General features: G+C 36.0%; 2 protein-coding genes across 3 annotated transcripts; one reads left to right on the forward strand and one right to left on the reverse strand.

Moving 5' to 3' along the window:
- Positions 1–4,085: 4,085 nt before the first annotated feature.
- On the forward strand, positions 4,086–6,098 carry med28 (mediator complex subunit 28). Its single transcript, XM_051900829.1, has 4 exons — positions 4,086–4,291; positions 4,620–4,686; positions 5,224–5,336; positions 5,482–6,098. Exons 1-4 carry the CDS (start codon positions 4,130–4,132, stop codon positions 5,677–5,679), a joined length of 540 nt encoding a protein of 179 aa, XP_051756789.1. The 5' UTR covers positions 4,086–4,129; the 3' UTR covers positions 5,680–6,098.
- On the reverse strand, positions 6,019–11,041 carry tmem144a (transmembrane protein 144a). 2 transcript variants are annotated; one of them, XM_051900819.1, is made up of 12 exons: positions 10,804–11,041; positions 10,551–10,709; positions 9,521–9,643; positions 9,292–9,391; positions 9,055–9,135; positions 8,834–8,912; positions 8,369–8,445; positions 7,975–8,093; positions 7,766–7,885; positions 7,564–7,661; positions 7,410–7,463; positions 6,019–7,317 (listed from the first exon to the last, which is right to left on the reverse strand). In XM_051900819.1, the coding sequence occupies exons 1-12, from the start codon at positions 10,922–10,924 to the stop codon at positions 7,234–7,236; spliced, it is 1,215 nt and encodes a 404-aa protein (XP_051756779.1). In that variant the 5' UTR covers positions 10,925–11,041; the 3' UTR covers positions 6,019–7,233. The 2 variants fall into 2 exon arrangements, with proteins under 2 accessions (XP_051756779.1, XP_051756770.1); XM_051900810.1 differs by having other exon boundaries at positions 10,551–10,712; positions 10,804–11,039.
- Between the last annotated feature and the right edge of the window lie 5,297 nt (positions 11,042–16,338).

Here is a 16,338-nt window from a genome sequence, read left to right on the forward strand (position 1 = left end):
CTCTTTGCACTCTTAAAAATAAAGGTTCTTTATGGGGCATTATTGGTGAAGAAGAAAATTTAACATCCATGGAACCTTTTCATTGCACAAAAAGGTTCGGTCCCACTTTATGCACAGGTGGGACCAAGTCATTGTTTTGCAAGTCACAAGTCTGTAGTCTTTGCATTCAAGTCAAGTCCCGAGTGCAGGGACCAGATCAAAACTCTGATCTTTAAAGGGTTAGTTCACCCAAAAATGAAAATAATGTCATTAACTACTCACCCTCATGTCGTTCCACACCCGTAAGGCCTTCATTCATCCTCGGAACACAAATTAAGGTATTTTTGATTAAATCCGATGGCTCAGTGAGGCCTGCATTCACAGCAATGACATTTCCTCTCTCAAGATCCATAAAGGTACTAAATACATATTTAAAACAGTTTATGCGACTTCAGTAGTTCTACTTCAATATTATAGTGATGGGCCGATTTCAAAACACTGCTTCGGAGCTTTGCGAATCAAATCAGTGACTCGCAGAGCCAAAGTCACGTGATTTTAGCAGTTTAGCCGTTTGATAGGAGATCAGAGTCACTGATTCGATTCGCAAAGCTCCGAAGCAGTGTTTTGAAATCGGCCCATCACTATATTGTTGAAAAGTTCGTTTTTTTGGCGCACAAAAAGTATTCTCGTCGCTTTATAATATTAAGGTAGAACTACTGAACTCACATGAACTGTTTTAAATTTGTTTTTAGTACCTTTATGGATCTTGAGAGAGGAAATGTCATTGCTTTGAATGCAGGCCTCACTGAGCCATCAGATTTAATCAAAAATATCTTAATTTGTGTTCTGTAGAACGACATGAGGGTGAGTAATAAATGACATTATTTTCATTTTTGGGTGAACTAACCCTTTAAGAAGGTAGTAGGCCATAAAGACTTTCCAAGTCACAGGGTTCAAGTCCAAGTCAAGTCTCGAGACACTGTTGTGACTTTTAAGTCGAAAAGTCTAAGTCGAGTAACAAGTCTTCTTTGATTGCGTCGAGTCGAGTCGCAAGTCATTAAATTTGGGATTCAAGTCCAAGTCATGCGACTTGAGTCCACAACCCTGATATTAAGTGTCTTTAATTACCACATACCAACATTTAAATTAATCATCTAATAATGCACTTATTGTGTACATACATGTTTTTACATTGTACTTATATTTTAAAAAAATACCTGCATAGCAGCAAAAGTGTTCTGCAATACAGCATTAACACAATATGTAGCAATTATTATTATTATTATTATTATGTAATTACATTAAATACATCTAGTATGACCATAGGGGTCTTTATAGTGGAAAAAATGATCTTCAGATTATTAAAATGTAAATAGTCAAAGTCAATTTTAGCACATTTCATGGCAATGTATAAAAATGAAACAGTTCCTTCAGGATACAACAGTGACACATAGTAGACAGTCCCAACGACTAAAAAGACAACCGCATATACAGAATAAATAAATACAGAATAAATACAGACAATAGTACAAGGTAAACAGTGTAAAGCAGAGTTGAAAGTTAAATAAGTAGGTAAATAAATGAAGAACTGTTCACTGAAAGGTTCTTTGGGAATCCCAAAAATGGTTCTTTTGGTATCTCTGTGAAAACCCCCTTTAGGAACCTTTACTTTTAAGAGTTAGATATAAGAAAACTATACGGGAGTTGTCAGAGGGAAAAGTCCAGTTACACATATGTGTATGTTGGTTTCACATATAGTTCAAAACCCTCTTAAATTACAGGTAAATTATTATTGTTGTTGTTTTGAATTCTGTCTTCCACACTAACATTTCATATTTTTGTGATAGCTGCAAGGTAAACAAGTGAACACAATAAATCACACTGGCATATACTCAGGCAAGAGTCAACTATATAATGATGATAGATTTTAACTCAAAGGTTGAATTGTGTTCTCAGGACAAAGATATTTTTCATAAATGTCAGGTCAGGCCAAGTTGTCACATGCATTTTAATAGTATAATAAATTTATATACCTTTATATACATTTTACAATTTTTACTGCTTTATAAATTGCGTTGTGTTTCTTATTGTTTTGCTGTTAACATTTTGCTGAAAAGTCTGTAATATTCACAGAGACAGCATGCCAGGCTATTAAGAAATGTTTTTACAATGTCAACTGTGTTTAATGACATGTATCTTTTTTCCCTGGGCAATAACAGTGGAAATGTTCTCTTTAAGTTCTCAGAAATTGGTTTTAAAAATAAACCTACCCTGACAAATGCTGTGGAATCAGTTGAAACACCCTGTAAACGTTCCACTGTAGGCGTGATGTGAAATTTCTCGTACTCTCTTGAATAGAGCAGCGCCACCTGGTGGAATAACGTAGCGCGACAGTGAGTGCATGTCAACGGATACAACTGAGTTTTGAAGCATTATTCCCTTTCATACAAGTAATTTAACTGTTTATATATATATATAATCTTTTAACAAAAATATCACACTTTCCACTTAACCCCACATAAGCAGATGTAAGCAAAATAACGGAAAAGATTTAGTCATTTAAAGGGTTTAATTTCTTCAGGCACATTAGTCCAACTACTAAACAACTATTACAGGGTCATCTTCAAAAATAATTTTACTGTCATTGTATTTAATTTATTTATTTCTTTTTGACATGAAATATGAAATAGACATAAAAGGTTGGTAAAACTATGTCGTCCAATAAATGGAAGTGCACAGGTCACTGAAGAGGGTTTGAAACACTCTTCTTACACTTAATGACAGCTAGAGAGAAGCTCTATAGATTTTTCTGCCAATTTCATTAGCAGTAGCTCTGCAGCTCAAGCTCTTTTAAATGTCAGTGAACTTTTTCTCTGACCTGTTTGTGCGAGCTGTCACTTTTTATCTGCATGGTTCTTTTTCTCAAACTTCTTTAAAAGGCCCAAGTCAGTTGGAAGGTCAAAATGGGCGAACTGTGAGCTGTTATTCACCCATGTGTGTGTAATGAAAAATGTGCAATGACACGAAGCTGAAATCTACAAAGTAGGCCTATGTTTTTTGTTTTGTTTTTAGATCGCAGTGGATACAGTATAAGAAACAGAAACAGATAAATCTTTGGGTAGCCTTCTTTTATGTCCCAGGGGTTGATTTTATTAAAACAAATTTTTCAAAACTTTATTTTGATCTTAAATCTGACTTTTTACATGTCTTGCATACAGACTTTTGTTTGACCCTGCCAATACATGATATAAATGAAGAGTAAAACAAACATACACTAATTTCAATAAATATTGCCTAAAAATGATTAAAAAAAACGTGATTGTGTTCGAGACATGTTACATTTCATTTTTTTTTTTCTAATAAAATGGTCGACTCCTATGGTTAAAGGAACTCTATATCTAGTATTTTATGTACCTAATATGCACAATTCTATCATATTTCACACTATTTGGCTAATTTTTACAGTTTAGCTAGGCTACAATAGGCTATATATAAAGTAAACAACAGATGAAACAGACGAGACAGTACCTGAAAAGGCTGCGCTTCGTAGTCCGAATTGTCTCTATTTGGCCAGATACGAGTCTAAATAATAATTTTCCTATTTTAAAACTTGTCAAAGTGTTGTTGTTTTTTTCCATTTCAATTGCTCTGAAAGTTTCCAGTAGGATAGGAATATTTAGGTGTTAATTACTTCACAGCCCAGGTGAAGCAGCAGCACGTAAATGCTGCCTCGTTGTATGTCATTCCCATTCCTTTCTCTGTGCTGGCCAGGACAGACCAATCACAGTAATTTGTGAATATTGCAAGGGAAGATTTACGTTTGCATGTTAGATATCCTTGAAATTTGTACATTTTAACGAATAATATTTTTAGTGTAAATAGCCTATTTACAGTAAGACAAAAACGTCCTGAGAAGTAGGCCTATTTGTAGTTTTAAGAAACTCAAAATTAATATGTTTGCATAAACAACCGAAAAAATACAATATAATCAAAACTAGTGGCATTTTTATTTATTTGAAACATGGCATGTATGGCTTGCATTGCACATCCTGTGCAATAGGTGGCGACACATTACACTTTCAAGAGACTGAGACGTCTCTTTGACGCACGCGAAGAAGAGTAGTTGAGTAGTGTTGTTGTTAGTGTAAAAATGGCGTCGTCCATGGGCGGAATGTTCACTGGTCAGCAGCCTTCTGGATCTCATCCGCCTACAGGTCCTGGCGGTCCAGGTCAACCCGGGCTTCTAACAGGCCCTCCCGGTAATAGAGGGGCAAATAACACTTTAGTAGATGAACTGGAAGCTTCTTTCGAGGTGAGGAGATCAAGAAAACTGCTGCTGCTAACATGCCAGTGATAGTTTCTGTACAATTATTCCAAGAGTGACTCTTTGAAGCTAGATTAACTGATTATATACGCATTGAATTTTTTTTTTTTTTTTACATATAAAACAAATATATTCATATTAAATATGTAATATATAAGCACGCGTTTTATGCATTCAGTAGAAATTAATTGTTTGCTTGGTTATAGATCGAAACGGTGTCATTGTCAGTGGAGTTATTATGAATATATAGCTGTTACTGTTATTAATCTATATCTTTTTCTTTAAAGATGTTCTTTAATGTTTTTAATTCTCCCAGGCGTGTTTTGCATCTCTTGTCAGTCAAGACTATGTGAATGGGACCGACCAGGAAGAAATTCGGACTGGTAAAAATGTTTTTTTTGTTTTTTTTTCTTCTGCTGTTCCTTTATAAAAAATGGCTGTAACCCCTATGCTGAGATATCAGATGGTAATACCAGGGAGCTTTAATAAATACTTAATACTAAATGATATTTACAAATAAAGTTAGCAGATTCTAAGCATTAGTTTAAAATGCATTCATATATTTATTTTTAAGGCACAACACCACAGATTATTATTAACCACATATTTCCAGTTGATTAATCATAGACTGTTTTGTATTGCAAGTTTTCTGAAATATTATTTTGAACGTGCACACTGAAGTGAAGATTGCTGGCTCAATGAGAAAATGGCCTTTAAAGATATAAATTGTAATAGAAAACTACAGACACAAACAGATAGTGTAATTTGGATGTTTTCTTTCTACTTGTCTGAAAGAAGGCATGTAATGAATGCAAATGGCCCAAAATCTAAGAAAAAAAAAAAATTGACCAATGCATGAAAAAACAATGGTTTTACCTGTAATGTCTTGCCCTAAAGATTTTGAGTGTTGTGTATTTCAGGGGTTGATCAGTGTATACAGAAGTTTCTGGATGTGGCCAGACAGACTGAATGTTTCTTCCTTCAGAAGAGACTGCAGCTGTCTGTACAAAAACCAGAACAGGTGGAAAAAGAGGTAAACTCGTATTTTTGCCTTTGAATTCTCCGCAGCATTGTTAAAAATCCAGCCATACATTATTTAAACAAATGCCACCATTTACAGTTCCATTGTGACTGTTGAAACAGTATACTATAAAACTATATGCTGTTCAATCTTTCAGGATGCATCAGAACTGAAGAATGAACTCCAGAGGAAGGAGATGCTGATTCAGAAACACCTCGCTAAGATCCATCATTGGCAGCAGGTGCTGGAGGACATCAACGTCCAGCACAAGAAGCCCACAGAACTGCCACAGGGTCCACTGGCCTTCCTGGAGCAGGCCTCAGCAAACCTCCCCGCTCCCATGAAACCAAACTGATGCATGTACAGAGATCCAGAACCCTTTTCAGACTGTGTTCCAGGGGCCACTTCTCTCTCCACACAGAAAACTGGACAATAAGGCCTAGTTGTAGACTCTGTTAGAGATGTGTGACGTGAAAACATATTTCAAGAGCTACTAAAGGACGTTTAGTCATGAGGGGCTTGTAGGTTTGCCAGAAGGTGGTCATTTTGAAGAACACAAGCATCTTAAACATTTAATCATAAGCATACTTAAAATTAACTTGACATCAAATTAATTCTTAAGTACAGGTGTTGTGTAGAGGAACTACAATGACGAGAAAGGGCTTTAGTTAGAGAGAATCAAGTGGTCTAAAAGTGTTTTTTTCCCCACATTGTTCTTATTTTATTAAAACACTTTTTGTACAGGTTAAAATAAACATGTTTTGTCAGCCAGAATTTGTAAATATTCTGACTTTTGTCAAGTTCTTTGGTTTTCCTGGCATGGCAATCCAGCACTGTGCCTCCCTGGAATATTGCATATTTTTTTTCTACTCAGTGCTTTATTGCTTTATTTATTCATGCTGTAATCAATATAAACAATTTATTTATTTTCCATTATTTTCCAGCAACCCACAAATCCATTTGAATATTTATTTCCCTTTTAGTAAAGTAAAAAATATATATAATATATATCTCTATATCTCTCAACTAATAAAAGCTAAGGCCTTTGACATTTTTGGCAAAAATAAAACACATCAGCAATCAACTGACCATTATTAAATGGGTAAAAACCTATAACATTACATACAAAAATTTCACATTCTTTCATTACAAAATCAAAAGGGGAAAAAAAAAATCTATAACATACTTAAGAAAACAAAGCCTAATTTTTTTTTTTTTTTTTTTTAGACCATGAAGATTTTAGCTTGGTGACATTTGACATTTCCCCCCAATGTTGTAATGCAATCTCATTGCAAATGTTTAAGAAATGTAGAATGTCATTACTATAATGTGGGGGACAAAAAAAAAAAAAAATTGAGGATTTGGAAAACGTGACCAACTTTTTAAAATTTGTTTTAAAATAGGCTTCATTGTCTATTGTCTTTATGCTTATATATATATATATATATATATAAATAAAAATGCCTGCTTTTATCATGTGCAGATAGAACCATCAATAATAACAATAATAATAATAATAAAAAAAAAAAAATCAACCATTACATGTGCAAACATACAGGGAAATGAGGTCCATAATAGTGTAAACATGACTTTTAAAAAGTGTGTTAATTCAAATAGAAGTAAAATATAGTGAGATATAGATTTGTTCCCAATAACATTAACATAACATCTGTGCTAATATTGCTGTAACATTTCAAGTATATTAGGACCATATCCCTCCCTAATATAGACAATATTTCTTCTTGAGTATGTTCAGGTTGTTGTAGCTGCATAACCTGTATAAACCGCATAATCTCTCATTTGCAGTATTCAAAATATTTAAAACCATTGATTTTAAATTAAAAAAAAAACTTAAATGTTAAAACACTAAACCGAAGTCTTTGTACATTCCTTGCTCGTCTTAAAAGGTTTAAACCCTTGAAAACGCAGTCAATAATGCCCCAGATAGAACAAGACAGAAAGCAACGATGAGGACAATGTAATTTCGCCAACCCTGAGGGAGAGAAAGGAAGAAATGGGGAGTTCAATACAAAAAGGTAAAAGCAATAGACAGCTGGAGCAGAACTCATACACACAAGTATATACCTTCACTTCTTTGAACACTACAACACCCCAAAGAGCTGCAATCAGTCCAGGAACCTGGAATGGAGCAAATGCATATTATATTTGGGAAAAAAAAAAAAAAAAAAAATACAAATGTGAAAAGTACAAAAAGATTCTTTTGAGATCGGTCACTCACTGTGGTGATAATAGGGAAGCTCACTACAGCACTGAGATAGTGGTTGGCCAGGAACCAGCAGCATGTTGCCACACCCCACATGATGCCAGAAAGGAATCCTACACGGAAGAAAACATCATTCTATACAAAATGACGTCAAAGGTATGCAGAAGAAAGATAATTCAAAAGGAAGCGCAAATTAAATTGAAGTGATGGTGTTTACCTGGCAGCACTGCTTTTGGAAAAACCTGTGGTTTGTTTTTTTTGATGGCACAGTACAGGAGGAAATACACTGTACTAGTGAGGAAAATTCCACTATATTGTGCAAAGACGTAATCCAGATCTAAATACACAGTATACATAAACAAAATGCATTATAGTTCATATTTAGGAATTCAAGCAATGCTTATTCATGAGGTAATCTGGATTTACCAAATTGGCTAGCCCCATTGTATTGGCTTTTTGGATCATCTGCATGATTTTTAATGTATAGAACTGGAACGAATGATGTCCCATACAGCACTCCAGCGACGACAGCAAGAAACGTTCCACTGCAAGACATAACATTTAAAGCTCTTATTAAAGATTGTTTATAAATGCATCATTCTTATTAGATACAGTATAAGCATGCAGATACTCTAATAATACTCAAAAGTTTGAGATTGATACTGTATATACTATTAGATTATTACAAAAAGTACATTTACTCAGGAAAAAAAGGCTGATTTTTGATGTGGTATATCTGTAAAATATAGATGCTGATGCTATATAATGTAAATGAAATTATTCATTCAATATGCAAGATAGAAGTGTGATGTGTACATACACAAGACGTTTGGTGCGTGGTTTTAATGCATCCACCCAGGAATCATCTGTTGACACCACAGTTTCTGAGTTCACAGTCTTCGGATTAAAGTGATAAAATAATTTAATGGAATAATTTAAACATGCAATATTTAAAAGTGTACAGAGCCTCTAAAGGGACATAGCAATGGGGGGGATATATTTAGACACTTTTCTGTTCCTCTGAGAAATGTTATGTCGCAAAAGTTTGTGTTGTCCAGAGAAACTTTGCGTTCGCTCACAAAGAACGGATTTACTAGCCAATGTAAAAAGTAATTAAAATGCTTTTGAGTTCTTTTTCCCCTTGAGAAACATTGTGTTGAGTTTCTCTGGGAACGCAGAAGCATTGAAATATAACTTTTCCTCCAATCCCATATTTTTTCCCCCCACCATTCTGTTCCCTTAGGGCCTACGTAAAAATTTCACAATTTTTAACGTGTCAACATACATGGTCTATTAGTAAAGGGGTTTCTTCAGATGTTGATGAACTTTGAACATCAGTCTTCACAAAGAAAAAAACAATGGCACTGTAAACATATACAAAATTAAAATAATTAAAAAGGGGGAGGGAAAAAAAAAGAGAACAGACATTATTTAAAATAATGAGACTTAAAAGTAACATCACATTCTGTTGCATACAAAAAAATAACATGAATGAATCACATTTACCTAATTAAACAAAGACCTGCTCCACAGGAGTTCAGTACTGGTTTGGAAACGGTCTCAGCACCAATACCAAACCAGCCAAACCTAAAATAAGCAGCAAAAGTCAGTGTAAGAAGAATATCTTAATATAAATTTAGCAAATGTGAAATTTAAAATGGTTGCAATGCCATTTTACAGCAAATCAATCAATACAAAAGATAAAAGTTCCTTAAATGGATTCTGAAAGCAGATTTTGCTTACCGTGAGCTGGCCCAACCCATGAGCAAATTAAATGAAGCCCATATAAGAAGCCCAAGACCAAGCCCGATAGTCTTTACGATAGGAACTACAGTTATATTACCTATAGGAAACATTGACACAAACATGTGACAGAATTTCATCACTGAAAAACATATTCACATAATCTATATCTCAAGCAGTAATTATCAAATGCAAAATTATACTGGCATATTAAATAATTAGATGTTACCAGTAGCCCAGATGGCTCCTCCCAGCATAACAAAAGGCCAAAATTTTGGACTGCTCAAAATGATGTTCACAACTAAGGAGACTGTCCATATAGCAGCACATAGAATCCACTGGAAAAACATACCTGCACATATACACAGTAGGATGAACTAAAATAAATGAAATATTATTGAGCAAACTTTCTCTCTTTAGTGTGTTTTCAAAGCAGTATGATATACAGTAGTCAACATTTGAAGTGGATTAAAACCTTTCATCAAAGTTGTCCTAAAACCTTCTTCTTAGGACAACTTTGATGAACTTTTTTTGATCCACAAATGTTGACATCTGTACCATTTCAAGAAAAAAAAAAAAAAAAGATTTATTATATGTCCTCTGTAAGGGACATCGAGACCCAGGTAATACTTTTTAGCTGCCAAACTTCCCTTACTTTTTTGATAATAATTGGTTTCTTTTTTTTCCTTCTTTTTTTTTCCTCCAATGGGAAACATAAATTAACATTAGTGTAACATTCTGTGTTTGCTGGGGTTTGATGTGTTCTCACCTGTTGGGGTCTTGGGGAAACGCTACAGGTAAACAGGTTGAAAATATTCTTATGAAACATTTCCAAGGTATTACTCTGTTACAACATTTTTTGCCTAGGACTCCCAGAGTCACTAGAATCAACACTGAAAACTACTAAATTTGGCACAAGTCCATCTGATACTTAGCAATATAGCTAACACTATTACAACATTTGGATGTAAAAAACAGGATACAATTCTATCATCATTTACTCAACCTTGTGTTGTTTCAAACCTTGTTACTTTCAAGGAACACAAAAATAGATTGTTTGATCCTGAAGGTTGAGTAAACGGAAATAGACTTAAAAATTTTGTCTAAGCATTACTTCAGGGTCATTTATGTTTACATTTAGTACCATAAACATTTACTGAGACATGAAGAAAAGTCAGTTGAGAAACACTGAGCAAACACATCAACAGAAAGGCAACAAAGCACAATAAAGTGACAAAAATAAGAAAAGATTGACTAACCATCACCAGTATCTATCTTTTTCACTGGTACGAAGTTGCTCCCGAAAAAGACTACGGCCACGGCGCAGGATACGAATCCATAAGTCAGATCAGACGAGTTGGTGCTGTTGGATTCTTGCTGAAACTGCATGGACGCGCGTGGACCCTCTGACAGCCCCTCTGCTGCATCACAATTACATTACATCGTGTTTTACTCATTAAAGTCAGCAAAGTATAAGTTAATCAAAGCAGTAATTCAATTTTTATTTTCTACCTGAGTCCAGGTGTTGCGCGACGCCGGTGCAGAGCACACAAAGAAGCGAAATGATAACCACAGCCACGCGAGGATTCATGTTAGATACAGGCGCAAAAGCATTCAAGCAATTGACAGACATTCATAAAAACTACTTTCATGCGGAGATCACTGGAATAGTGTATTCCAAGCGAGAGCTGCTCAAGTACTTTGTCTAACTTCCGTGTCAGCTGACAGTCATGATCACATGATTGTAGACGCATCTTGGGCACGTGTGGATGAACCACATGCATAATCAGCGTTATACGCAGATGGTGGGGCTGTGTGGATGAGCGAAAGGAATGTGGCATAGCCTATGTGTTAGAGAACATAAGGAAAGCGGTAAGAAAAGTAGAGAAGTGCTCATATGAATGGGGGTTTAATATATCAACAAGCAAATCCTGTTACATGATGTTCACAAACAAGCGCAAGTGTCATGTTGAAAAGTTAGCATTAGATATCAGCAGCCAGTGGAGAAAGTAAATGAATTTAAGTACTTGGGTTTGTGGTTTGATAGTAAGTATACATGGAAAACACACATAAAACACTTAGAAACTAAATGCAAAAAAGTTATTAATCTACTGAGAGCTGTGACCGGATGTGACTGGGTGCAGATAAAAATTCACATGATATCTATAGAGCATGCATGAGGTCATCAATAGATTATGGCTGTATAGTTTATGGTGCAGCAGCAAAAACATTAGAAAAAATTAATAGATTACAGTATAGAGCATTACGTGTATGCATTGGAGATATAAGATCAACACCCATTAATGCAATACTCATAGAAGCAGGAGAGACTCCTCTGAAGTTAAGAAGGGAAAAAACTTGCATTAGCACGTTGGATTTGATCGAAAGGAAATGGGAAAGAAAACCTTGCAAAGGAGGTAATTCAGGATTGCTGGGAGTATTCCAAGTTTCAGGGGCATGGGTTTGGATGGACAGGGGAAAAGAGAGAGAGGGAATATGGAATGGAAGACTTGGGTTTTACCACGCTTACTCCAGTTAGTAATATTCCACCATGGTTTTTTCCTGAGGTAAAGATAAATTTTAGTATCCTGGAAAAGAAAAAAAGAATGGAGAATGGAGGAAGTGGGAGTTAAAACAAGCATTTGTCTAAGAAATAGTTATAATTATCTCAAAATTTATACAGATGGATCCAAGAACAAACAGGAATGTGTGGGAGTTGGAATACATAACCCAGAATTCAAATTTAATATATCAAAAAGATTATCTGGCCAGTTATCTGTATATACAGTAGAAATCGTGGCAGCCATCATTGCGTTACAGTGTGGAAGAGGTCAGACCTGATAGAGTGGTATTATGCTCCGTAGCTGTCATAAAAAGCATACAGTCAATGGCATCTGTCAGAGAAGACCTACTTATAGAAATTTATCACAGTTTGTTAAGATTACATCAGGGTGGCATATAGATGTTCATTTTTGTTGGGTGCCAGCACATGAGGGAGTGAAAGGAAATGAGAATGCAGACAAACTAGCAAAAGAGGCATTACAAAAAGAAATAACAGTTCCATTTCCACTTGGGAAAGGAGAAGGAAAAGCAGTAGTCAAGAAGAAAGGTATTGAAATATGGCAGAAATGGTGGGAGGAAGACAAGAAAGGAAGGGGATATCATAAAATACAAAAAAATCATGCTCCTAGGGGAACTCTGCACTTAACAGGGCATGTGAGAGAGAGAGAACTGCTGAAATGAGCTGCACAGGAATCCAACGAAGCTTCTAGACAGAGGGGAATGAGTGTAGCCACAAGCCACCTCCTTTGATACCCATATGTCAGGGGGAATAGCACGCAAATTCCACTCCACTTTTGTGTTCCGAAGATGAACGAATGTCTTACGAGTGTTTAAGGTCTGGAACAGCATGAGGGGGAGTAATTAATGACAGAATTTTCATTTTTGGGTGAACTAACCCTTTAATTAAAAACAGAATAAAGGGGCTCATATATTGAAACAAATTAGGTTACATTTTCAAGAGGGTTTTCAATTGTTATATTTAGGATTATGGGTTTGTTAGTAGAATATAGCAATTTCATTTAAATAAACAGTAAATAAAAAACTAGGGTTCTAAAAATGCTGTCCTGGAACTGCAGTCCTGAAACTGCAGTGTTTTGTCATCTATGCCTAATCACCACCACTGGATGGCAGCACTGGTCTCAACAGTTCCCTTCTCAGACATGTTCCACTGCTGCAAACTACCAAATACATTTTCTCACTATGTATTTTACACATCAACAGCATAGAGAGCGAGAAACACTGATAATCCCAGATTTATTCTCTCTAATTTTTTGAGCCTATCACCAGCCTCTCTCTAACAAAGACCTCATTGGCTCATTGAGGCTTTGGAAAGGTAGGCAGCACCAATAATCACATTTAGCATCAAGGGTAGGGGATACACAATTTATGCAGCTCGGGACACTTTAAAAAAAAAAAAAAAATTATCGTGACCAGACAGGGATTACTGAATAAAATGACCTGATAATGAATTTATTTTTTATATCGGCTTTATTTCTGAATTGAAAATGTCAGATCCAGTGTGATTTTTTTTTTTTTTTTTTTTTTGTTTGTTTTTTTTTTGTTCACACTGTCATCTCAGAAATAATCAGTGAGAGGAATATTATCTGATTTAGATGTTTCACTTAACAGCCTTGTCTTTTATAGCTCTGGCTCTTAAAGGGATATTTCACACAAAAATTCTGTCATCATTTACTTTAATCTTTGCAACACAAATTAAGACATTTTTAATGAAACCTGTTTCTGTCCCTTGAAAGTCCAGGTAATCAAAAATGTCATAAAGGCATCGTAAAATGAATCCATATGAATTTCACGATTTAATCCAAGTCTTGTGAAAAGATATGATCACTTTATATGATGAACGCCTTTGTGTTTTGAAGATACCAAAGTCTGATGGGTTTGGAACGGCATGAGAGTGAGTAAATAATGACCGAATTTTCATTTTTGGGTGAACTGTTCCTTTAGTGATTCTTTAAACTTTTCTTTAAAATACCACACATAAATGTCCCAACTATTAGACAGATATCACTGAAATAGTGGTCCTGAGAAATCTGGCTAATTAATCAGCAAACAAACAAACAAAAAAAACAATGTGGTGGCCCATGCTGTTTTATCAGAAATCACATAGTTTGCGTTTAGGTTTCCTGTTGTTCATGTGGTTAAGGCAATTGCTGCAAGTGATGTTTGCAAGGCTAAACACCACTCAATGTTTTACATTAAAAGTAAAATTCTTCTACAATTCATTATTTGTTTTTTTAAATATTATTTTCGAATTTTTCCATTAATCTTCATTTGAAAGTGTTCAGACTACAACACAAATCACCAGCTATGTATTGGTAACAAACAACTACCACCATAAGAATGAATGATGAAGACCTCAGTGGCCTAACATCAAAATATTGATTATTTGATGGGCCATGGGAACATCTATATGATGATTATTAATAATGTCAATAATGTCAGCTGCTTATATACTCTGGCTGTTGAATGGAAGATTAGATGGGCTTGCTCTTCCCTAAATTACATTTAGAAACTTTTCTAAACACTCAAGTCAAGCGTTCACAAAAAAAAGTTGCAGATTTTAAAGGTGAAGAGGAATTCAGCTGTTGTGATCAGCCCACCATTGATTTTGTGCCTCTTTATGTTTGTGCCATGACTCACAACTGACTCATTGATCGCACATTTCTGAAGAGAACATAGATTTGCTTTGGGTGCACATCCAGTGACTATTCTTTATGTAAGCATCAGTGCCTTAAACTTTTATGCATGGAGCAACTGGTAGCCAGTGGAGTGAGACAGTAGGTATGTTTACATGCACCAATATCGGTTAATCCAAATGAATGCAATTCGATTTCAGATTCTGAATGTTCTGTTTATATTAACCCTAAACTTTGCAATTCAGTTCACATATTTGTTAATGTGCATATTCCAAACAAAACTTAAGCATATGCGCAGAACCACAATGATAATCGCTGGAGCAACCATATGTTTTAGTAACACTGGACTAAAAAATAGTCTAATTTCAGGGACTCTATTGTGCTTTATGTGGATGGGACCAGGGCCCCTAGTGGTGTTAAGGAATCTGAGGTGAGGAATCTATGTGCAGAGTGGCCCAGGGGCTCTAGAATTCAGATCACACTCTATGCACTAATGGTTCAGCTTCCTTTGGAAGTCTAGGACGTCAAGACTTTGGAGGCCCTTAACAGTCTGAGGCCCCAAAGCACTGCCCTGGTCCATAATCCTGGATGCCTGGATGGTGTTATTGTTGATGAGCCTAGCTAAACTGTGATGTTGTGATGAATTACCGAGCTGGATGGGGAGCTCTATCTTGGCTAAGCTGAGCTTGAGATGATCTTCATTCAAAATCTGTGCAGCCCCTGTGGAATTGTCAAGCTGGATTGAAAGCAGGGCTGTGTGTCAGTGCAGCAGAGATAGGAAAACAAATGTGCCTGAATGTAAGTGTAACCCCTCCTGTTTGAACCACCCGCTCTGAGGGGGACTTGAACCCTGGTCCGCAGGCATGGGAGTCGGGCACTCTAACAAGGAGGCTAAAGACCGCAGTCTTTAGTGTCAGTCGCTAGAGCACCTCTTGAGATCAGGGGAGTGAGGTTTACACACATAGCTCATACCGGCCTATGTCCATTACATAAGGTCCCAGCTATTTTGTGTATATTGAGAAGAGAATTGGGCCCAGCACTGAACCGAGAGGTACCCTATTAAATACGATATGCTTAATAGCAAGTAAAAACAGTGTGCTTAGATGCATTGAGTGCAATGAATACGTTAAAATGTCCAATCATGAAAGCAACCATGATTACAAACTGATACATAAACGTACTTCATTAATGGATTTGATGCTGAGCGTTAATTGGTTGCAACAGTGTCAGCTTTGTTTAGCTACAGGAGAATACTGATTTCTTATTGGCTGAGGAAGGTAATAAGGAACTAGACACAGCAAGAGGAAACTCAACTGCTGAGCTGCAGATGCTATGCCAGTCTGTTTGCCTGGGAGCCCTGCCTGAAAAGAGACTGTGTGTGTGTGTGTGTGTGTGTGTGTGTGTGTGTGTGTGTGTGTGTGTGTGTGTGTGTGTGTGTGTGTGTGTGTGTGTGTGTGTGTACCAGAACAATAACATGGCATCACCTGAACATCAGGCAGTAGCCACTTGTCTTTTACTAAGAAATCAAAAAGGATGCACACACACATTTTGGCAATTTTCCTCCCCCCAAAAGATAGTCAGGCAATCAGAAACACTTGGTTAAAATACCATAGCTTGTTTATGAGTACATGGAAGCACAACACTAATGTGTCCCCAGTACATACTGAACAGGGCCACATCTGTTCCTGTGCTACTGAGCTGCTCAAAGCACATTAGCTTGAACAAATCAACAAACCCTTTTCATTGGCTCAGAACTCACTACTGGAAAAAGGCAGAGAAAACAGTGAACAAAAGACAACTGTTATTTGTATATTCAGCCCACACTGAGCTA

The sequence above is a fragment of the Ctenopharyngodon idella genome, chromosome 1 (assembly GCF_019924925.1).
Source record: "Ctenopharyngodon idella isolate HZGC_01 chromosome 1, HZGC01, whole genome shotgun sequence".
NCBI lineage: Eukaryota > Metazoa > Chordata > Actinopteri > Cypriniformes > Xenocyprididae > Ctenopharyngodon > Ctenopharyngodon idella.

Coding starts and splice junctions, on each gene's coding strand:
- med28 (XM_051900829.1), top strand. CDS start 4,130: ATGGCGTCGTCCATGGGCGGAATGTTCACTGGTCAGCAGCCTTCTGGA. Junction 4,292..4,619: donor AACTGGAAGCTTCTTTCGAG/GTGAGGAGATCA, acceptor TAATTCTCCCAG/GCGTGTTTTGCATCTCTTGT. Junction 4,687..5,223: donor CCAGGAAGAAATTCGGACTG/GTAAAAATGTTT, acceptor TGTGTATTTCAG/GGGTTGATCAGTGTATACAG.
- tmem144a (XM_051900810.1), bottom strand. CDS start 10,924: ATGTCTGTCAATTGCTTGAATGCTTTTGCGCCTGTATCTAACATGAAT. Junction 8,913..9,054: donor GCAGGTCTTTGTTTAATTAG/GTAAATGTGATT, acceptor ATATGTTTACAG/TGCCATTGTTTTTTTCTTTG. Junction 7,662..7,765: donor TCCAAAAGCAGTGCTGCCAG/GTAAACACCATC, acceptor TCTTCCGTGTAG/GATTCCTTTCTGGCATCATG.